This window comes from Equus quagga, chromosome 17, assembly GCF_021613505.1.
Source record: "Equus quagga isolate Etosha38 chromosome 17, UCLA_HA_Equagga_1.0, whole genome shotgun sequence".
Taxonomy (NCBI): Eukaryota; Metazoa; Chordata; class Mammalia; order Perissodactyla; family Equidae; genus Equus; species Equus quagga.
Window position 1 is genome coordinate 30,389,915 of NC_060283.1, and position 23,853 is coordinate 30,413,767.

A 23,853-nucleotide genomic window follows, 5' to 3' on the forward strand; every position below is an offset into this window, starting at 1 on the left:
CTGAGCTGGCTGTGTGAAATTGGGAGAGCCTACAGACAAGTACACTAACAAGAGTCTTGGCTTGGTGAACTGAGTGGCAGTGGTGAATTTTGGAAAAATTGAGTTGGGTGCAAAAATCAGCTCTCAGCAAAATGACATTTGGCCAAACTTTTGACACCCTCCAGGCAAGAAACCAGCAGAAGCCCAGTGAGGGGGCTCACTTCTGCTACACCCTAGTAGGTCACATGCAAGGGAACCCACCCTGCCCCTTTTTGATTGCCCCTCCCCAGCCTGACCCCACTGGAACAGACCACCTGGAACTAATCTGCGCCCCCACTGCCTCATTTTTCAACAGGTGGGCTCCTGTCCTGTATCTACGTCCCCAGGACCAGGCTCTCTGTCCCTGCAGATGTCAGGGAGCCCCCTTATTGGTGGGCCCCCCACCCAGACACTCCCCTCACTTTGCCAATACCTGAGTCAGTAATAAATCTTTGAGTTACTTGCGACACGACTCAGGTGTGGTGTGTTTGGCGAACTGGTTGCCAAGTTGGACCAACTGGAGTCCAGCAAAAGGAAATCTGAACCTGTCCTTACTCCAGTCCTACCCCAGAACGTCCCCCACTTCCTGACTCCACACCCAGAGCCCTGCTCACGCTGTCTCCTGCCAGCCACACCTGCTCTGGCCACTGGGCCGATTCAGAGAACTGGCTCTGAAATCACTGGCGGTTAATCCTGACTCAGTCTTCAGTAGCCCTGTGACCTGAAACAAATTCCTTAGCCTTTCTGTGACTCAGTTTCCTCATCCATAAAATTACTATCACATTATTTACTTCCTTGGGGTGTCGTAAGGACAAAAAACAAAAAAGACACTCCACTCTAGGTAAAGCTCGAGTACAAGTCCGACTCAAAGGAAATTCCAGGTATTTACTCACCAAGGGACAACTCAGTTCTGCTTCCTCCAGAAAGCCTTCCATACCTGCTCCCTCGCCGACTTCCCCTTAATCCAGTCTCACTGCGTTTTCAGTCAGCACTGTGCGGCGGACCACGCGTTCGTTCTCCGCTATGTATGTGTTCATCCTGACTTCCCAAGTAAGAGATAAAGGTCCCTGAAGGTACAACCACGTCAGACCTGGCTCTCCCACAGACTTGCTGTGTCATCTTGCACTTCAATTTCTTGGGATTGAGTTTCTTTCTCTGGATGGCAAATACATGGCATACATGCCAACATTTCCCCGTCCCACGGCCTTGGAAGACACTAGAATTCAGTCGCGATTCTCTTCCCCCTAGAACAGGTCCAGACTCAGAACCCTTCTAACCAGTGCTTTGGACAAAATATACTGGTTTATTCAGTAAATACGTATTGAGTACTTACTAGGTCCCACCTCCACTTGGTATTCTGCAGAGAGAACCCTGTGCTTATGGAACTTGTCACTAAGTAGGGAAGAAAGACATTAAGCACATACGTAAATAAGAAAATATCAGGTAGTGAGGGGCTGGCCCCGTGGCCGAGTGGTTAAGTTCGCGCGCTCCGCTGCAGGCGGCCCAGTGTTTCGTTAGTTCGAATCCTGGGCGCGGACATGGCACTGCTCATCAGACCACGCTGAGGCAGCGTCCCACATGCCACAACTATGTACCGGGGGGCTTTGGGGAGAAAAAGGAAAAAATAAAATCTTTAAAAAAAAGAAAAGAAAATATCAGGTAGTGAGAAGCACGGTGATGAACAGGAAGAGTGGTGTGTCAGTGCCCGCAGAGGAGCCTACTTCAGGTGGGGCGTCCAGGGAAAGACTTTTGAGGCCCCTGGAAATTTCGATTCAGAAGATTTGGTGTGGGTCTAAGAAAACGTGTTGTTAACAAGCAAATGCAGGAAATTTTGGAAACACTGACATGGTGATTAAGAGTCAGAAGACCTCGGTTCAAACCCCATTTCCTACACTTCTGTAGCTGTGTGACGCTGGGCGAGTTACTGAACTTCTCTGACCCTCAGTTTCCTTATCTGTAAAATTGTAATAACACTTCTACTGACTTAGAAGGTTGGCATTAGGATTAAATAAGACAAAACATATAAAATGCCTGGCACATAGCATGTGCTCAGTAAAAGGTAGGTGTTCCTTGCCACAATAGGCTCATCTATTCCTGTCATCTTTTCTCTGAATTACTTAAAAGACGGAGCCACCAAGTGCCACTTCCGAGGTGATTCATGTGGCCCCTGAGTTGATTTTTGCCTAATGAAACTCTTCCTCTCGAAAAATAAATTCTCAAAAGACCTTCTTGTGGGCAGGAATGCTGGAGTCCATTGAGTAGATATCCTACAGCTCTCTGGTCAGGCTTTGGCCTAATTTCCTGTCTGGTTGAATGGGAGCCTGGCTACTTGCCCTCTCTAGTCCGGGCCGGGGAGGGGGCTGCTGAGCCCCCCAGGGACATGAGATTTGCAGAGTGTGAGGCACAGACAGAACACTGGCCATCCTAGATCAGCTGGAGCATCTGCTGAAAGCCCATGAGGTATAGGACAGCCCCTGACCCACTGGCCCGGCACATTTGGAGCAGCGGCCACTCTGTCACATTTATAAGCTGAGCTGGTACATAACAAAGAAAAAAAAAACTGGGCAGGAAGCAGCCTTTTGAACCAGTGAAGAAACCGTTAGAATCCATCGCTTTGCCCTGATGCCAGAGCAGCTCCACCTGCCCCGCCCGGCCACGCTATCGGGAAACTCACGGTATCAGAGGCCCCGGGTGCTGGCCCCCGCTTTATCAAGGACCTGTGGGAACACTTCTCCAACTGGAGATAAAGGACTCTTTTCTTCTCTCTCTCCATTCTACTTCTGGCTACCTACCAGAGAGCTCCTCTCGTTTTCTTCAGCAACAACAGTTCCGAAAAGAAGATATTTTTCAACCTGGACTTGAAGTAACCGGTGGAGAGGCAGGTAAGATGGGTTTCATTCATTCATTCATTCATTCATTCATCCCTTCAATAAATATTTACTGGGCACTTACTACATGCTAGATACCGGGCTAAGCTCTTGGGTTCGATTCTGAGCAGAAGGAGCCTGCAGTCTTCGGGGAGCCAGACAATGCTTAACAGTCACAAACTATAAACTGACAAATTGTGACCCAAACTGGGAGTGGGAACTTATAATGGTGGATCCTAATCTCATGCCGGGCCGGTGCAGGGGGTGTCGGAGGAGCCTCCCTGAAGAAGTCACATTTGAGCTGAGAGACAATGTGTATAATAATCTTCCGGATTGCCCCCTTGCCCTCCAAGTGGGTGTTTTCAGGGTTGAAAAGATGCCTCAGGGCCGACAGACTCGCTGCCATTCCATGCCAGTCCTGTTTCTGATACCAAGTCACGATTCCCCACCCCTCGTGAAGGTAGGATGGAAACGAGCCACTGATGGAGAAGCCAGCACAAACCTGCCAGGACCTCCTGCAAGACGCAGTTCACTTTGCAGAAGTCGCTCTAGATAAAAGATATTTCCAGATGGAGGCCATGAGGAAATACAAATGGAATATTTTTAATAGCTCTTCTGCGAGATATGACCCAAGGTGGCCTCCTGCAATATGACGGGAAGCAATGTAGCATGAAAGTGTGAGAGAGACGACTGGCCCACAAGTAGCCTCAGGGCCTTTGGAAAGGGGCTGTGGCCAGAAGGGGCATTAAAGATGCCCTGCTTACATGAGACACCCAGCCCCCACCACCACCCAAAATGGAGCCTATGCCTGCTCCACCCACCTCGCAGACTCTGGGAGGAGAGGGCAGGCGGATCTCTGTAAGAGCATCGAGTTCCTTTAAGATGTGGCTTTACAGAATAACAAGCCTTTTCTCCTGTGCTCGGAGCCAGGGGGACTCTCACACAGGTCAGCGGGTAGTCAGGGAGTCGCACTGCTGACAGAGGCCTTAGTGGGCAGACCTGAAGAATGACTCAGAGCTCATGCCACTGGCTTCACCATAACACTGGGCTTGTTAAATGGGGCTGTGGATAAGCCTGAGAAGGTTGTGAGCCCCTGAAATGGCGGGGAAAATTCTGCATGTTGGCACAGATGTGCGCCTGGGGAACAGTCTTTGACTTTCACCACTTGTTTGTTTTTGCATATGGCAAAATATACATAACATAAAATTTACCATTTTACCACTCCCAAGGGTACAGTCGAACGGCATTAAGCACATTCACATTGCTGTACAACCATCACCACCATCCATCTCCAGAACTTTCTCATTTCTCAAACTGAAACACTGTATTCATGGAACAAGAACTGTCTCCCCCCACAGCCCCTGGCACCCACCGTTCTGCTCTCCGTCTCTCTGACTTTCACTGCTCTGGGGAGCGCACGGGAGCGGAATCATAGAGTATTTGTCCTTCTTTCACTCAGCATCGTGTCTCCAAGTTTCATCCATGTTGTAGTAGGTATCAGAATTTCTTTTCTTTTTAAGCCTGAATAGTGCCCCCTTGTCTCCATATACTACACTATTTTTAAAATCCATTCTTTTGTTAATGGACGCTCAGGACGCTTCCACCTTTTGGCTATTCTGAATAACGGTGCGATGACCATCAGTGTACAAATATCCGTTTGAGTGCCTGCTTTCCATCCTTTTGGGGATATACCCAGAAGTGGAATCTTTGGATCATATAGCAATTCTATTTTTAATTTTTTGAGGCATCTACATACTGTGTTCTACAGCAGCTGCACCATTTTACGTTCCCACCAACAGTGAATAAGAGTCCCAATTTCTCCACGTCTTTGCAACACTTGTCATGTTCTACTTCTGTGATAATAGCCATCCTAATGGGTGTGAAATGGTGCTTCATTGTGGTTTTGATTTGCATTTCTATAATGATTAGTGATATTGAACACCTTTCCATGTACTTATTGGCCACTTGTATATCTTCTTTGGAGAAATGTCTATTCAAGTCCTTTGCCCACTTTTTAATTAGGTTGTTTGTTTTTTGCTGTTGTTGAATTGTAGGAGTTCTTTATATATGCTGGATATTAACCTCTTATCAGATATATGATTCACAAATATTTCCTCCCATTCCATGGGTTGCCTTTTACTGTTGATAGTGTCCTTTGATGCACAGAAGTTTTTAACTTTAATGTAATCCAGTTTATCCATTTTTAATTTTGTAGCCTGTGCTTTGGATGTCATATTCAAGAAATCATTGCCAAATCCAACATCGTGTAGTTTTCCCCTGTTTCCCTCTAAGAGTTTTATGGTTTTAGTTACCAGGATTTTAAGGGGAGTGCGAACTGACAATGCATGGGCCATCCTCAATCCTGATTCTGGGGGATCTTCCTCCCCATTGTAAAGACCCTCAGGACTTGGAATGTCAATGTGAATCTAGGAGTTGGGAAATTGATAACATTGATGTGATATTTGAAACTTTTAATTCAAAAGGAATTATTGAGTATCTCCAAATTTATATCAGTACCCTGGGAGCTAATGGAGATGAAAATCATGGCTTCTCTTCTCCAAGAATGGAAGGCACTTCTGAGAGGGCAAGATGCTGCATACCCATGACATCATGGCTCTGCGAGTCGGTCTCACGAGCACCTGACCCAGAGCCACGAGCTGCGAGGGCTAGGGAAGGGATCCGCCACTGTGAGCTGCAGAGGACAGAGAAGCCTTCGGGTAAAGACGGGTCGAGCTGGGTGTGGGCTGATGGACACGATGTGGAGAGGCAGAGAGGGCTGGGGAGGAATTTGTACTAAGCGCAGCAACCTACTGTTGTTACAACTGCCACGTACTGAGCACTTACTGTGTGCTGCTCACCGTGCTCTGCCTGCTGCATACATCATCTCAGAGACTCCTCCCACCCCTGTATTTATCATTGTTTCTGCTTTATTGTCGAGAGCACTGAAGCTCAGAGATTTGCCTAAGATTAATTACCTAGATAGTAAGTTGTGAAGCAGAGACTCGAATCCAGGTTTATTTATCTCCAAAGCCTGTGTTCGTAACCACTCTACTATTCCAGCACCAAAGTTTTGAAACAGACAAAGCAGACATTCCAGACAGAAAGAACAGAATAAGACAATGCCCAGAATATGGGTACATGCAGGTGTCTGAGATCAAGGAGGAGCAGGCTGGCTGGACGGGAAGATTCGGACCCCAGGAGTATGGGACATGAACCCCGTTCAGAGCATGGGTGGACTCACAGGGCGCCTTTAATGGAAGCGAGGGAGTTTGGTCTCAATCTGCTAGAAGGACAGGATCACACACACATTGCAGCTCTAACCTTCAGCCCACCCCTTCCCTCTATAAAAGTGACAGCATTGAAGTTCCAAAAGGTTAAGCCACTTGCTGATGGTCACAGGCAATAGGGAGCCCTTGCAAATTCTTAAGCGGGGTGGTAACAGTGAAGGAAACAGTATTTCATCCAAATAGGTTAGCTTGGCAGTCAGATGCATGAGAGGCCGCTGAAGGGAAGCAGAGAAAACTGGCAGAAAGGAGCAGGGAGCGTTTTCCCCGGTTTTCGCTGAAGGATACCTCACTCAGCAAAGGGCGTTTCCGGGGAGCATCACAGACGAGACTCCTTTCCGCTGAGGTTGGCGCTCAGGAAGACAAGTGTCGTCAGGAAGGTCAGAGTCACCTTTCCATGCCAGGCTCATTGCCCTCAGCCAGACACGAGTGCTGGAAAACACAGCCGCCCCAGCAACAGCCCGGCCCTTTCCCGGATGGTCCAGAGTGCGATGTCTCACACCAGAGACCCCCAACTCTGAAGAGCCAGTGGCCAGGACAGGCCCCTGATGCCATCTCTTTATGTCACCTTCATGAGCATGAGGCTGGGCCGGGTGTCTGCAAGCGTAACCTACCTGTCCCATGGGGGTCACCAGGGCAGGCAAGATAAGGCAAGAGGCCCCCAGGCAAGGAAGCTGACCTCGCCCTGCTTCGGCTGAGCCCTCATTGTGGCAGAACACCAATTGTTCACCTCTGTTCAGCTTTGGAAGGCCTGCCCTGGATGGCTATCCTCTGAGGTTCTCTTGGCTTAATTAGTTCTAATAATAGCTGCCATCCATTGCACACCGTGCTGAGCATTTGACATGCATGATTTCATTTTATTCCTGCCGCTCTGTGTTGAAGATATAATTATCCCCATTTCACATGTGACAGAACTGAGGCTCAGAGCTGTCAGATAATTTGCTTAAAACCACTGAGGTAAGAGAGCCAGGACTAAAACATCAGCCTGTCCCTCTCCAAAGCTTGTGCCTTTCCCGGCATGCTTGACTGCGCTCTACACACTGGTTCAGTGCAGCCACATCTCTGCGTGGCACGGGATGCGTGCCATGGACAATCACAGAGTGGCCCTCTTGCCTCCTGACACCACTTGTGTCTGAGTGTTCCTAGGAGCCAAGACCCAGTTCTCTTTCCCAAAGCAAACTCTTGGGCCCCAATCTGAATGGTATCTGGGCTCTTATCTTCTCCCCAAAGTGATGCTCAAGGAAGACTGGGGTCTTCACGTTCCTTCTCGACTTGCACCCAGAGGGCACAGTAAGAGGTGCTTTGACCAAGGAGAGCGAGGCTGCTGTTTGTACACTCATTCATTCAGGGAATACGTACTGAGGGCCTAGTGTGTGCTAGGCACATTGCAGGTCCTGAAGACACAACTAAGAAGACATCGTAAAGAATTTCTATCCTCATAGAGTCTACATTCTCCATGAAAGCTCCAAAAAAGGTCAAAACAAAGCACACAGAAAACTACAAATACATATGAAGCAAAGTGGAAGTAATGATGATACTAGGAAGAAAAATAAAGCAGGATAAAGGGATGGAGAATGATGAGAAGTGGAATTTTAAAAAAGCTCTTAGGAGGATAAAACATTTGAACGGAGACTCAAATGAAGTACATGGGAGCCATCGCATGATCTAGAGGAAGAGCATCTCAGGCAGATAACAGAACAAGTGCAAAAGCCCTCCAAAAGGAGCGGGCTTGGTTTGTTTTAGGGAACAGAAGAAAGGTCAGTGTGGTTCGAGCAGAGAGAGTGAGGGGTCGTGACAGAGGAGAGCAGCAGCGGCAGATAGCACAAAGCCTTCCAGGCCATAGTCAGGAGCTTGGATTTCAAACGTGCTGTTCCAGGGTCCCAGGCACTGTGGCGTGTCACTCAGATGGGGCTGCCTGAGTAGCTAAAGAGAAACGATGGATTCCACAGAGAGCACAGCAGAAGGACAGCTCAGCGTGCCGGCTCACCCAGCTCTGACTCCCCCTTGAACTTGGAGGAGCAACTAAGTTCAGGGTTCAGTACCCAAGAGAGAAGGTGGGAGAGAGTTCGATGTGGCAGAGGTGGAAGAAGCAGTGTTGGCCCTACGTCTCATGTCCCTTGTCCACTAAAGGGGATCTGAATTATCAATGGGCGGTCAAATATTTAAAGCTAGAATCTCTCTGCAAATGTGCAACTTCCACGGAAGCTGCTTGTGTGTCAGCGTCCTTTCCGAGCACCTCGTCCATCTCCCTTCACACTCTTTATAGCAGCTCCATGAGACACGCACTCAGAACAGGCCCACCTCACAGATGCGCTAGCCAAGGTCCAGAGCCAGCGGGGAGCAGCGCGCCTGGGGCAGTAAGTGTGGAGCTGCTGTGGCTGGAGCGGCCCCTGAGAACCCCCATGGCTCCGAGGATCCAGCTGGGAAACCACATTTCTGAGGCCCCTTCCGCCAGGACAAGCCGTGAACTTACCCTCCTAAGGTCTCACTGTGGCTGGGACTGTGGCGTCTGGGGCAGCTCCTCCGGCCTCTGCCGCTGTCTAGGTTGTGGGGGGGGGGGGGGGGGTGTAGATGAGGGGAGGAAAGGATGAGCCAGGGCAGGAATGTCGCAGGGTAGCAGTGAATCTGCCACAGCCCCCTCAGGACCTGAATGGGCGCACTCCTGCATTTCTGCTTGAAACTGTGGGCTCCCCGAGCTGAGGCGCGCCGAGCTTTCTCAGCACTCAGGCCCAGCGTGCCTTGGCGGATGTCCTGATGAGCTGGGAGAGTGTTGCTTCCTGACACAGCGGTGATGCCTTCGGAGAGACGGGGTAGTAACTGCAGCTCTCTTTCTGAGCGTTTGTGCGCACCATCACTGAGCAAAGCTTTTAAGCACGTTATCCTACTGAATCCTCTCAAAATCCCTGTGAGGTGAGCAGACATCCCAGCTGTCTCACTCTAGTTACTCTCACCTCCATTTGACAGATAGAGAGACTGAGGATCAGAGAGGTGAAGTAACTTCCCCCAAATCACACAGCTAGTGAATAGCTGAGTTATGTCTGTCTTACACCTATGCTCATTCTCCTAAACTCAGTTGATATAGATTTTTTTAAAAGATATTTTTGAGATCTTTTCTACTGTATAGGAAACCTGGTTTATTTATCACTAAGGTTACTATAGCTCTAACATTCTGTGAAAATATATACATCAAGTGGTCCTGAAATGTTCTGAATTACTTTGGGAGCCAGATGCCTGGGAAAATTGAGTAGTTTAATGAATTTTGCATGAGAAGTGAAGCCATGTTAAGACAAATCTTTACTCCTGTTCCTATATATGAATATCACAACTTACATGCATATGATGCAACTTGGCTTCTAATGGTTGGAAAAAAATCAAAGAGGTAAATTGTCATTCTTGGCATTTTCCCAATGTCATTTGCATTTTCCTTTCTATCAGAAGTCCATTTTAGTAAAGAAATGTAGCTTTAGTCACTTGAAACTGCTCTTCCCTAGAAAACAATTGTAAACGTAATAAGCAAAGAGAATAGAAAATGCCAGAAGGACAGAGTAATCCACCTGGGGTCGGATTCATCACGCAGACTGACTCAGTCTTCCTTTGACATTCACATTCAGGAAGAAAAACCTGGAAACTTTCTAAATTTTAGGGTATTTAAGATTTTCAAGGAGTGGGGAGATGGGGCGAAGGAATTGAATTGCAGTCCCACTGGTAGGAATCAAATACAGATTTGCCCAGCTCTCAAGAAACATTTGACACGTTCCAATGGCCCACAGTCACTGACTCTCCTCTGCGGAAGGCAGACGGTTGCTATGGAAGGCTACAATAAGGTCAGGATTGCTTTACAACTATTCATAATAAAAACGCACTTTGAGATTTGATTCTGAATGTTAAACTTAAATTTGAGCAATTTAATTGCTCATCGAATAGAAATGAAATCCCATCGGTAGTCAGTTATTTCTCACAACCACTGTGTGTGAAAGTGAAATCTTAAGATACCATTTCAAATATTCACTTTCTCTAAGGAAGTTCTCCCCACAGAGTTGTGAAAGATAAGAAACTGACCCAAAGTCGTAAGCTGTAATTGCTCTTTCTTTACACACTTGGGTCAAAACAGAAGCATATTATTAAAAGGAAACTTTATGCCCAAATATTGGCCATTCAGAGGTTACCTCCTGGAACCCAAAAATATATTTATTGTAACAACTGAATGCAATATAACACTGTTGCAAGCAAAGTAGCAGCTCACCAGGTGTAAGGAAAGCAAGCAGATGCAAAGATGTCATCTGGTCACCAAGATGGCGGAATCAGGATGGAAGATGCTCACGTGCTTGACGAGGAGCAACAGGAGGTGAGGTGAAGGGACCCTGATCTGTTCGCTTTCTAAAAACAGGGTATCATTTTTCAATTTGGGTGGGGAATTCTTATTTTAAACCTCCATTTCGCCTTTAGTTTAATTTCAAGCTCTTTTTAAATTCTCCCATGGAGGTCTCCTGCTGTAACATGGCAGCCGTCATTTATGAGGGTTGAATATATGCCGAGTCTTTCCATGCATGTCCTCTCACGTCCATTCCTAGCCCCACCCCACTGCAAGTGCCCCGCCCGGCCTGCACGCTCCCCGTCTGTGTGCACTCGGTTCTGGCATCCCCATCGTACGGAGGAGAATGCTGGGAGTTGAGATGCTTGCTGCCAGCTCAGGGCAGTGAGCTGGAATGCAGGCCGGGGCCCCAGAGCCCCTGCCGAATGCTGCCTCCCCAGAGTAAGTCACTGTCCTAGGCCATGCGGGCTAAGTAAGGGCGAAGTCAAACCCAGACAGTCCATTCCAGAGTCCTGGCATTGAACCGCCACGCCAACTGGTTGTCAACAGGTAAACTGCTAACCACAACCTCCATGGCTATTTTCACTTCTGATGGTAGAGTGGTGGGTTACGTGTTCATCATCTCATTTAGGCTTGCCTGAAAATTCTGGGGGTTCTCTTCCTCTAATTAAAAGCAAGAGTCTGCTCAGGAGAACGTCTTTTTGTATACTGAAGGCCTTGGATCCAAAGCTGCTCTTAAGGCTCCCTTTGACACACACACGGAGAGACATTGGAACTCTCTCCACTAGAGACCCAAACCTTGAAGGATGCAGAGACAAGAAAATGACAAGAGCATGCAGACAGCAGTGCAGTCTGCTCATACGTGTGAAAAGTCAGTAGGACTGGCTCTGAACAGGGGGCACAAGTGTCCGGGGAGTGGCTTCCGACCTCACCCCCCATCTCTCAGGGCCGGGCCGTCAGTGCCGTCTTTACCATGGGAACAACTGTCTAAGGCCGTGATCCAGACTGTTCACATCTAACTGTGGATCCTGAAAGCACTTGGTCGTCTCCGCTGTGGGAGACTTGTGACTGGCATCACGAGCAAGGAGGCCTTTCATAATAATTTCAGTCATTTTCAAGGGCCTCCGACAAGGCCCTTAGGGACCCAACATTTTTCTCCCCAGAAGGGCAGCCGGCTGGCCTCCTCCTCTCCCCTCCACACTCCTCCCTCTTGCTAGAATTTGCCCTTGTTGTTGGAGGGGAAACCTGAACTCCAGAATCAAGTCTGGCTGCTTCCTCTGGCCCCGAGGCAGAGCAAAACAGTCTCCCGAGAATTGCTCTTGACCATTGGGAAGGCGCATTTCTCTGCACAGAGTATTTCTGACCCTTCACGGGGGGCCAGTTTAACCGCAGGAGTCCAGTTTTTGAAAGATGCTGAGGGAGGGAATTCTGCCGCCAACAGACCGCGTGGTCCCTCCCAGCCACCCTCCCTCGGGGATTAGCTGCCCCCGGCGCTGCTCAGGCGGACCCAGCCCGCGCGCCCGGCTCGCACAGCCCGGGGCGCCTCCCTGCAGCGCGGACGCGGGCGCAGCCCACTGCCAGCAGAGCCGCGCCGTCCGGCCGTCCCCGCGCGCCCTGCCCGCGGACCTGGGACCTCGAACCCCCGACCGGCGCGGAAGCCCCTCGGAACGCTCGCTTTACTGTATGTGCCGATTTCACATTCTTGTCTTTTCTTTCTTCCTGGAGCAGCCCGCTGGTTACTTTCAGTCTCAGTAACCAAAAGGGAAACGCCGAAGAGGGGAAGCCCTAAGGGATGACATAGAAGCCCCCGGCCGCCTCTCCAAGGAGAGGTGCTCCCTGCGCGCGTCTCCACGTCCCGGACGCTGGCCCCTTTAAGAAGCCAAGTCCGTCCTGACAGTGCTGCTGTTTGTATTGCTAATCCCCAGGAGCCCCGTAAAAAAAAAAAAAAAAAAAGGGGGGGGGAGGGGGGACCGGGCAGCTGTCTCTTTAAATGTGATTTCCTTCTATTGTATTTGAATCGTGATCAGGAAAAAGGAAATGAAACCAGAGACAGAGGGAAGCTGAGCGAAAATAGACCTTCCCGAGAGAGCGGGGAGCCGAGGAGAGGCGCGGTCCCCTCCCCGCCCCCGGGCCGCCGCCCCCCGCCCGCCCGCGAGCCCGCGCCGCGACCCCGGCCGGAGGTGCGCGCATCCCCGGCGGCGACAGCGCGCGGGCCGAGCCGGACGGGCGGCGGCGGGACCGGGATGGAAGGTTGAGTCCCGAGCGCGGCGGGCAGCGCGGCGGCCGCGGGGGCCAGGCTGCGCCCCGGTCCCGGTCCCCCGTCCCCGCCCCGGCCGCGGCGCGCCGGCCGCGCGGTGATTCGCTCTCTCTCTCTGGCGTTTGAAGGGAGCGCGGTGACTGTCCTTGAGCGCCGAGGGCCGAGCTCGCCGCCTGGGCACCGGAGCAAGAGGCGGCGCGGGAGCGGCGGCGGCGCCCGAGCACCCGAGGGGGTCCGAGCCCCGGCCGCCGGCCGGCCCCGCGCCACAAAGGGAGCGCCCGCGCCGCCTGGCACGCCACCTCCCTCCCCAATGTCCTCGGCCATCGAGAGGAAGAGCCTGGACCCGTCTGAGTAAGTGCGGCGCCCCCGCCCCTGCCGCCCTGGGGGTCCGCGGCCTCGCGCCCCGGCGGCGGGGTGGCCGGGTGGCCGGGTGGGCGGCGGGAGGGCTCCAGGTGCGCGCCCGCCGCGTGCCCTTGGCTCCCTCTGCCGCGCGCGGGGCTCCCCCTTCCTCGCGGGTGACTCCTGGGGACCGGAGCGGGGCTGGGCGGCGGGCGGCGGGGACAGGGGTCGGCCCGGCGCCCCTGCGGGCCCCTCCCGGGACCCGGGACGCTCCCGGAGCCGCCGCAGGCCGCGAAGTTTACGCGGGAGCGGGCGCGGGGGGAGCTCGGAGGCGCGCAGGTGCGGTCCCCAGCGCGTTTGGGGCTTTCTGCCGCTCCCTTCTCCCCTCTCGCTCCTCTCGGTCCCCTTTCTCTTTGTCCACTTGGTCCTGGAAGAGGGGGACATGCCAAGCAGAGGCCTCTCGAGCCCCCGACGGCCCTCGTCCCGGTCTGGTCCGCAGGTGGAGCGGCTGCCAGCAGCGCCGGGGACGGGCGAGTGAGGGGTGCGGGCGTCCACTCGGAGCCGCTCTGGCCTCCGGACACTTGAGAGCAGGTCACTCGGGGGTTAATCTGGATGCCCGCAACCCTCGCCTCGGGCCCGCCGCTGGGGTCCTGCGAAGCTGGAAAGTCAGTGCACCATTCCTTGCGGCGGGGGGTGGGGGGGGGGGGGGGGGGGGAATCCTTCTGGGGAGCGAGTCTCCTGGCTTTTATCACAGTCTCAGAAGGGGTCGGGTCAAGGAATGGGCGCTCTTAATGAGCATGGGCCGCGTTTATTTTCCGACCCTCTTACGGGTTTGAAGTGTCCCCCGTTCGCAGCCTGTCCCTCCAACCCTGCTTTAGTGTCAGCGTGGGGAGAAGGGTTGTTTAAGATATCATTTTTCCCGTCAGCGCAAATGCCCTTTTAAGATTCATTAGCTGTCTGGTTTTGAAAATTTTTATTCCTTTGAAGTCTCCATCTAATCCTTTGAAGGGATTTGTTACACAGACCAAAGGAGCTGGTTAATGACTTGTCCATTTGTGCTTTTAAGAGCCATTTGTTTTCTTTTCTTTTCTTTTCCTGCTTGAAAGAATTGTGCTTTCTTGATTGAAGTCCCCCCCCCCCCCCCCATTTCAGCCTTCTGTGGTGTTTAGATACCTGGGTTTTACCCTCAGTTACCAGCATAAAAACTCAGCATGTTCTCATAAAACACAGGAAGCAGCGTGAGCCAATGAGAACATAAACATCACTATTCAGTCTCGAAGCTTCAGACACCAGTTCTATAAGCAGCTAGGTTTGTGCTAACAAAAAACCAGCTTCCTTAAATTCTCAGGAGAAGAATAACACTCCTTTTAAAAAGTGTGTATCTATGCAAACACTGGATTTGGTTTGCTCACCTTTTTTTTTTTATAAACCTAGAATTACAACTTAGCCCTGAGTTTTCAGAGCCTGGGCGAGACCATATAATACAATAAAAGAGTAAATTGGATGAATTGCCTTTGGTAGGTGCCTAATGCCTTTTCAATCAGCAGAACTTAGTCGCTAATCTTTTTATTAGAAGATAAATCTGGAGGTTTCGGTTCCCTGAAGGAAGTTTGCTCTTTTCAAAGTTTGTGCTTTTTCACTGAGATTAGAATATTGAAACATCCTAACCACGTAACACAGCAGGCACCTGCCGAAGGATGCTCATCGACTCCATCCCTCAATCCACTGTTTGCCCAGTGAAGACAGGCTCTAATTGATGATGGACCAGCCAGTTGAGAAATTACTGCAGCACTTTTTTTTTTCCTGTGTTTCTTGGAAATTGTCAAGAAATCATCCCAGAAACCAGGCTGAAGTGCATTCAGGTGTAATATTGAGATAGGCTCTAGGAGAGTATAAAATATTAATTTGAGGGGGAATCCCACTCAGTTATTGGCTGGGAACATCCACCAAAGATAATGTGATATTATCATTAATTATGGAAAGGTAGAGGGAACCTGTATCTTACCCTGGCCCTTCCTATCTCATCTCAGGCCATCACAATAGCTCTTTTGCTAGCATTTCTACAGCAGACCACTATCCTACCAGACGCTTCACTGTGTACTTACTCAAAGCCAACTTGGGTCAGTCCCATCAGCATCTCCAAATTACAGATGAAGCTTGCCTAGGCACATGCAAAGGAAACGTTAGACAGAAAGACAGCCAGAATTCTTGAACTGGGAGATTTCCTCTACCATGCCATCAGTGGCCCTTACCTTACTGCCTCTCTGTGAGTAGCAAGAGCAGTTCATTTTAATTCCAGGTAGTTTTGCACAAGCTAAGTGCAAATTCTCCTCTTTCACAGTTGGCTGGCAGCATCAGCATCAGGGTATCCAGCAGTGTTGAGGTTCCACAAGTGTGTTCAGAAGCCCGAAGTAAGACCGTGGGCTGTGGAAAGAGAAGAGATTCTGTTCTGAGTCAATGCACATGAAAATGCTGGGTATATTATTTTCAGAAGGGAGAGTGGAGTCCTTATGTGTAACCTGTGGGAACAAAGAGAAGGAAATCAGGCTTCAGTGAATTCTTAAAAAACTATTTAAAGTCTTAAGTTTTTAAAAGAAAACTGGCTTGGGTTCCACATTTCCTTGTTCTAAAAGGAGGTAATCTCATCAAGGACCCTTATTCTCGACCTACAAAGTGTGGGCTTGGTTTTAGTGTTCCTAAATATCCATAGGGAGGTGCGCACTTTACAGACAGAGTCCCCTGAAGCTGTCAGACTGTGTTGTCAGCACTGGTACCTGAGCCTCATCATCCCTGAGTGCAATGGGGGCTGAGCTCTGTGGGCACAGTTCAATCAGGACACATGGTCACCTGGTGACTTAGTGTCAGCTAGAAATAGGAAACACAGATGTATACCCTCAAGGTACTGAGGGGGAAACTCCCTTTGGGAATTTCACGGTTGGAAGCAGGTCCATTTTAAAAAACATAACAGATTTTTTAAAGATAGATTTGTGTTTGAGTAAGGCTCAAAAGGGCACTTGTTAATTGTTACAAATCAACAGGTGTTAGGTTTTTCCTGTTCCCCTTCGGTGCTGGAATCGTTCTTCCACTCCCTTTATTTTCTTTTGACAAATAAAGTTGTTTACTTTAAAACGGTAAAACCAAAATGTTCAGATTCCAGTTAAGCACAGTGAACTGGAGATGCTGTAGGACTTCTTATGAGAGAAGGTGTATCGTGCGCTCAGTATTAACAATTGCCCGGGTGGGGTTGCAGAGTCTGTTTACTGGCCTTCCACTCTCGTGAAAATAATCGCTGCCTCCTCCTCATTTTCTTTCCTAAACTAACTTTATCCAAATCAGTTTTGCTCTTGTAAAATGTTCACGTGCAGAAAGGTCTTTTTGATGTCCTTTATAACAGTGGCCTTCGCACCTGGGCTATTTCTCCAAGGATTTGTTCGGTAACAAGGATGGGATGAGGAATTGCTCTAAAAAAATAAAATTAAATAATGAGAATTCCTATTATATCCTGATGAAATTTTTATTTTGGAAAGAGAAAGCAACCTAAAATAATGTTTGGTCACTTTCTTCTTTCTTCCTCGCCTCTGCTTTTGTGGCTTTGGGAAGAGCTTGAGGTAGGATGGAGTGTAGATTCCACAGGGAATTTGCAGACTTTTAGCCCTCTAGGTAGTTGGCCATCCTGGCAGCAAGCGGCTCCTTTAGTCCCAAGCACCCCCTCTGGGGTCAGCAGCACCCTTGGGTCCTGGGTAGGGGGGTGTGGGGAGGAAAGAGAGGAAGAAAAGTGGAGATGGAGCGGAGAGCAGGAAGAGAGCGTGGGGAAGGAGAAGAGAGCAGAGGTGAGGGAATGGAGCTGGGAGGGGCCTTGGCTGGCTCCTGGTGCCCTGCCTTTGCTTCTTATGGCCTCGGGCTCGAGGGTATGAGGTCCAGCTCTCTCCTGCCCTGGCCAAAGGCTGCTGGGCCTCTCCGCAGTCTGGCCTTAGTTGTCCGTTCCTTTCTCCTTATATCACCACCATGCCGTTGAGTGGGCTTCCCTGATGGCCCCGAGTGCTTGCTGACCCCAGTGCTGCCTCCTCGAAACCAGGTTGTCCTAATGCTTGGCCTCCTTTCCAGGGAGCCAGTGGACGAGGTGCTGCAGATCCCCCCGTCCCTGCTGACATGCGGAGGCTGCCAGCAGAACATCGGGGACCGCTACTTCCTGAAGGCCATCGACCAGTACTGGCACGAGGACTGCCTGAGCTGCGACCTGTGCGGGTGCCGGCTGGGCGAGGTGGGGCGGCGCCTCTACTACAAGCTGGGCCGGAAGCTGTGCCGCCGAGACTACCTCAGGTACCCCGCGCCCCGGGTCCCTGCAGCAAGGGCGGTCCGCAGAAGCCTGGGGCTGGCTCTGTCTCCCCAGCGCCTGTCCCTGCTGGGGGAGGTCCGGCAGCAGTGCTGGGTCCCGGCTGTCCCGTGCAGAGGAGGAGTTGGCGTCTCTTCCTGTTTGAGAAGCATGTTCTCAGGGATGCATCTGTACATGGTAAAATACTAATATTTTAAAGGCAAGAGAATGATTAACGCAAAATTCAGAATAGTGGTTCCCCCTGGAAGGCAGGCTCGGGGACAGCGTTAGGGAGGATTTTGCGGGCCGGCCAGAGGAACTGGGAGTGCTGTAGGTTAGAAGTTAGAGGGTCTTAGGAGCTCATCTAATGCTTCTAAACATACATATAGGTTGTAAATGTCCTTTTGCATGGCCTTGATATTATGCAATGAGAAATTTAAAAATAGAGAGCATGTTCTCGCTCTGGCGCTCTAAGCATTTGACTGTCGCAGGGCCAAGGCCGTGGGGTCAGTTGTAGGTTTGAGTTCCAGCACTCTGCCCTCTAGCTCTGTGACCATGGGCAAGTCACTTCACCTTCGTCAACCTCAATGTCCTCCTCTGTAAAATGGGGATAATAATGGCACCTACTTCCAAGGAGGAGGGTGGAGTCGCTGTGGGAATACCTGTGAAGTGCTTGGTGCGGGAGTGTCAGACAGATGTCAGCTCTCCTGTAACCAACCCTTGTCTTTTCCTATCTGATGAACAAAGAGATAGGAGGGCAAAATAGGAACTCTACAGCGCCCAGGGAGGCAGGCCCTGAGGACATCTCTGACACTCTGCATCCCACTGTGGGCCGTGTGAATTTTCCGTCACCTAACGAGTTCGTTTGCTCAGAATATTCCAGCATATCCAGTTTCATATTAGCTGCTGTGGGGGTAACTCTGTGCCCTCTACTGTCAGATCTGCTCAACTGTGCAGCTGTCAGCTTTCTGCCACCTTCCTGTCTGTGGAGCATGCAGCCCTGCTACATGAGGACCACCCAACCCTGAACAACCATCACTGAACAAGTGATGCTTGTTCAGACTCCAGTGCCCGTGGCTGCCAGGCGGGCTCCTCCTCCCAAACCTGCCCTCAGAGCATTTTACACTAAAAAAAAAAAAAGGAAAAACTGCAGGCAATTCCACAGTGAAGGAAGCTTATCTGTTTACCCAGAGACTGACAGAATAAGCTTTTTTTACACAAAATTCCTTGATCAAGTCCTTACAAATTTGGTGGTTCAGAGAAAATAAGAAGAGAGAAATAAGTTTCAATGACTGTGATTATAATTTTGGTCATTTTTTTTTATTAAGTTAGGAGAAAACAGAACCGGCATAAAGAAAGACCTGATTTTGCTTGCTGCCAGTTTGCCAAGGCAGTGCAGACAAGCAGCCGGGTGCATGATTCCCACTGGGCCCCTGACTCCGTCCCTGTCAAGTCATTGGAATCTTATTAAATGAAGTGCAGATAGAGGCCGGTCAAAGGGCCCAGCTTCTCCCCATCTCTACGGTTTTATGTAACATCCAAGAATAAACCCGGGGCTGCCTGGGCTTGTTAATCTTTTCCATTTTTAAAAAGGAGAGAAAAAAATAGTCTGGGAGAACCCAATGTTAATTAACTTGTGTCTTGGTGACATGAAATAGTTCTTCCCCTGCTACATTCCTAGGCAACATGTTAATTAACTCTGGGTGAGTGCGGGCGTTTCCAGCCATCCTTTAATATTTATATTATTGTTATTAAAATGGGCAGGAGAAAGCTTAAGACGCGACACCTCTTGACAGAGGAGAAAAATCATTTTCTGCTTCAGGATGGCCCTTTTGTCATGGACCTGTTTACTTGCGCTCTTAACGTATCTGGCAGTGTCTTTAAAAAGGCAAGTTGGAGGGGTGACCGAATGGGTGCTGTGATGGGGTTTTGTCCTTTTCTCCCCACGCTAAGTCCTTCTCCTGAGGACTTCCGGTGGCCGACTTGCCTGTTACAGGCCTTTTCACACATTTAGCCTCAAATATTCATGAGACCCCCATGCAGAAGCTAAACCCTGCAGTTGTGGCGTTGTGTTGTTGGAAACCTAACAGCAGCTGTTCACGTCGGTGCCTGGCCTGGATCGCCTTGGACCCCTCTTTAGCAATTTTTGTGTGCAGTGTCCCCCCACGCCCAGTGGTTTTACTTTCAACAGCCAGCATCTGCTCCATTAGGGCTGGCATCATGCCCCTCCCCCAGACGCCCAGGGGCCCCAACTTGTGACGGCCACTGCCCGAGCACCAAAGCCTTGCCACCTGACCTGGAGTTCAGGTCCCCTGGACTGAGTCCCAGGGTGGTCAGGCCAGAGCTCCCTCTAAGGTCTTGGCCTGAGATGCCAACTTTGCTGGCTTTCCTCCCCTCCCCTTCTGCTTCCCTTGCTGCCCCCCTGGTTTCCCCTGAGAACACATCCTCACGTCCTCACCTCAGGATCTGCTTCAGGATGTCCAGCCTAAGGCAGCAATTCTTGGTGCGAGAGGAGGATACTCAAGGCAGACCTCGAGTCCTGGTTTATTTACTCTAAGTCAGATCTCAGAATCCTGGAGGTGAAGGGGCTGCAGAGGCCTCCTGTTTCAGCGTCCGTGTCACGGCTTAAGACCGGAAGCCGGGAGACAGGATGTCATTTGCTCCGGGGTACCTGGCTAGCTAGAGGTGACACCGGACCTGAGCTTGTCTCCCAAGTATTAGGCCTTTCTCCTTCCCTCCGTTAGCTGCCTGATGTGTGTTGTAATTTACCCCCGACTTCCCTTTAATAACCGCTCTCCTTCGTAAGGCTCACCGCCCCAGGCAATGGCTGCATTCCACGCGCACTGTTTGGGGAGTTGTTTATCCGTCCTCAGGCCCAAATTCGACTCACTGAACAGTCAGGGAATCAGAACTCTTTCCATGCCATGACCTCCAAGGTGGCAGTTCCCCACAGATCTCCCATCTGCTACGTTGGGATAAATGTTCTCCCCCAGTCGTGAATTTGATCCCTGGTGGTGCCTTGAAAACAGTCGGAGATCTTCAGATGGAGAGTGAGATTCAGAGGGAAATAGCTGGCCCTGGCTCTCACAATGAGCTCTCTGCCCACAGACCACATCTCCTTGATTCCATTAATTTTGCCCAAATGTTTCAAGATTTGTCAGCTGCCCTCGGCTCCCCTACAACCTCTCAGAATGTCCCCGTTGATCCTCTGCTGTTCTGAAGCTAATGAGAACTTCCAGTGGGAACAAGCATCTACCTGAAAGGGTCCTGAGGTCTGATGTGGAAAGGATCTGCTAACATGCGTGTTGTCAGGCACGTGGGACAATGACTTCCTGTAGGAAGACTGACACAGTTGGGAACACCCCCGAGATGTGTCAAAACACCACCAGTGTTGGCTTAGCTCTTGACTGTTGGTGCTTTGACGGGCTCCGTTCGATCCTTCTAACAACCGAGCATGGGAGATGTTAGGATCACGGCCATGTCACCAGCTCAGAGGAATCAGAGGTCTCTCGAGGTCACTCAGGCACTCAGGGCTAGTCCTGGACTGAATCTAGGTCTTCTGACTCCAATACTTGTGTTATTCCACTCTTGCAAGCTGATCCTCAAACTTCAGCCTGCATCAGAATCGCCTGGAAGTTTGATTCTCATTGACACACAGACTGCTGGGCCTCACTCTGAGTGTCTCAACCAGGGGGCCTGAGAATGTGCATTTCTAACAAGGTCCCAGGTGATGCAAATGCTGCTGCTCCCAGGACCACACTTTGAGAACCACTGCACTCGGCTCCATTGTGCTGCATGTGCATCTCGACACTGAATATTGCTTGAAGTAAGTGGCCGATCAACTGGGACTTAGAAGCATCTTGCCTTCAATGTCAGAAGAGAAGTTTCCCCTGAGGTTCATGCCAAGGGGGCTGCGGGGATCTTGAATTAAGATCTTCATTCAGCGTGGAGAGACACTCTTTGTTTCCAGACCTCTGATGCATGAGCAGCTGCAGCACGCATTTTCTGTTGAACTCCCTCCGTCTTCCAGAAACTGGGGCCCCAGCAAACAATCGTGCAGAAATGGCCTTTGTAGTTTATGGAGAAATTCAAGACCACCCCTCCCCATGGGTGGAATTAGTGGCTATTACAAAAAATTTGGGAGTCTCACAAAGATGCCCATTTTTTCGCATCCCTGGTCTGTTCCCTCTGAAAGGGCCCCAGGGGGTTCCTCCAGCTCCTCATCTAAAGGGGAGCACACAGTACATGCCTGACCTCTTAACTCACAGTGCTTCAGCTGTGGCTCTTCCCCAGAGGGGGCGCCCGGGGCAGCCCAGCCGTGTGGAGAGAGGTTGCTGCAGGCAGGGAGAGCTCCAAAAACAGATGAGTTGTGCCAGACACAAGTGCCTCGGATTGTGGTTTCATCCCGGGGTACCCTCTCCCTTCTAGGAAAGACTCTATGAGTCCGTCTGTCTGGACCCAGCTCCTCCTTGCTTCCTGACTTCTTGGGAATTCAGCCTGCTTTCGGGAACCCTTCCTCAAGCCCTTTCTTCCAGTATTGTCTCTGCCACTGTCTTCTTAGCTTTCCTTTCTTTTTTCCCCAGGCTTTTTGGCCAAGATGGTCTCTGTGCATCCTGTGATAAGCGGATCCGTGCCTACGAGATGACGATGCGGGTGAAAGACAAGGTGTACCACCTGGAATGCTTCAAATGTGCCGCCTGTCAGAAGCATTTCTGTGTGGGCGACAGGTACCTCCTCATCAACTCCGACATAGTATGCGAGCAGGACATCTACGAGTGGACTAAGATCAACGGAATGATATAGGCTAGAGCCCCCACCTCTTTGCAGAGGAGTCTCCCTGAAGTCGCTGTCTCCGTGGGGTCTTCACTCTTAAGCACTTTGGGGATGTGAGGGTGGATGAGGCATATCTGAGGGGATGGTAGACCCTAATTGGGCACAAAGACACAGCATCCAAGTGACAATACAAAGGACGAGACTTAAATCTGACAAAATGACTGGCCTTTAGGAAGAACTTATGGCCAATGGCCATAGCCTCTCCTTAGTAACTGGCGTGGTTGGTAACCTGGGGTGTGAGCAGGTGCTGTGCCGCCATGATGGAGCCGCGTCTGCACATAGGGAGTGTTGTGGACAGCCTGTTAGGACTTCGACCCTTGAAATCTAGAGATGTGCGTTTGATTTCTTTTCTTCCTGGCTTTTATGACAACCCTGTTCCAGTCACTGTCTTCCACACAAGGGAAGCACAGAGAGGAGAGTGGACGTCCTTTTTTTCTTGGCCGCCTTCTCAAGGCCTTCAGCCTTGGACCCAAGGGAAATGCATGGAGACACATTTCAGTTGATAATGGAAACTGCAACTTTTAGCTAAACAATTATTTAAAGCAATGCTCATGAGTCACTCTTTTTAGACACCTTAGTTTTGAGGTGTGGAGCTCCACAGATTGTTTCTATACAAATGTAAATCTAAAGAAAAGTTGTTCAACTATTTTATTATCTTAGATTATGTCAAAGTATTTGTTGTGTGTAGTTAAAAAAAACTCTGCAGACAATAAAAATGACAGACTAAAATGCAGTGTTGTTTGTTTGATAATAACTTACAATTTGGGATGGCAGGAAAATGGCTTTTTCCATTGTAAAGGAGAAGTAAATAAGCAATTTACTCTTAGGTCACATAAGAACTTCCGTTTATTGCTAGAGTTTATACGACGCAGGCACATGTCTGTATGACTAACAGTTATGTAACGGGTCATCATGCAGCTGAGAGGGATGTAGAATAATTAAATTGCTATTGTAAATGTGAGTCTCCCTTCAGCATCGTGTGGAATGAAGGGAAGGCAAGATCACTGCCTTTGGGAGACCTGTAACCTAGAAAGGACACAAATACATAAAACAGACTCCCTTTGGGAGAGAAGGTAATTACCTAGTTTGAAATGTGGCAAAGATGCTGAGCTTGACACTTCGATTTTCCAAGACGTGTGTCTTGGGGTGTTTTATGGCAAGCAGTCCAGAGGACCTCGCCAGCAGGATTTAGAGCAGCCCCCTCCGTCCCGGCCACAGGGACCTGGCTCAGAGCACCCCCTGCTGGCCTCCACCTCAGCTCGCTGGTTCAAGACTGTCCCAATGAAAGACCAACCTGGATGGGTGTGCTTCTCGGTTGTTTCATAACAAGACTGGCACGCACCAAGAAGTCTTAAGGTGTTTCATTACCAAGACGTCAGAAACATGAATCTAATGCCACCGTTAATTAACTAGGATATTCTTTTAAAACCTCCATCCCTAAGATTTGTTTCTTTTCTCCTTCTAGAGGAGAAATAATTAAAGCGATGACTTTCTTCTGTAAAAAGCTAAAAGTGGCTGGGAAATTTGACTGCTTAATGTGGCCTATTTTTAAAACATCTAATTATATTGCATCTCAACTCAGGTGGTGGTAAGGTGCTGCCAGTGAGGGGATTTTTGTTCTAAATCAGCAA

At 50.0% G+C, this 23,853-nt stretch overlaps 1 protein-coding gene across 3 annotated transcripts; it reads left to right on the forward strand.

Annotated features, from left to right (window-relative positions):
* Window positions 1-2,739: 2,739 nt before the first annotated feature.
* LMO2 (LIM domain only 2) lies at window positions 2,740-22,951 on the forward strand. Of its 3 annotated transcripts, none has more exons than XM_046644574.1 (4): window positions 2,740-2,900; window positions 12,867-13,089; window positions 17,182-17,397; window positions 21,973-22,951. In XM_046644574.1, the coding sequence occupies exons 2-4, from the start codon at window positions 13,049-13,051 to the stop codon at window positions 22,190-22,192; spliced, it is 477 nt and encodes a 158-aa protein (XP_046500530.1). In that variant the 5' UTR covers window positions 2,740-2,900; window positions 12,867-13,048; the 3' UTR covers window positions 22,193-22,951. The 3 variants fall into 3 exon arrangements, with proteins under 3 accessions (XP_046500530.1, XP_046500528.1, XP_046500529.1); XM_046644572.1 differs by lacking the exon at window positions 2,740-2,900 and adding an exon at window positions 11,860-12,162; XM_046644573.1 differs by lacking the exon at window positions 2,740-2,900 and adding an exon at window positions 12,278-12,731.
* The last annotated feature ends 902 nt before the right edge of the window (window positions 22,952-23,853 follow it).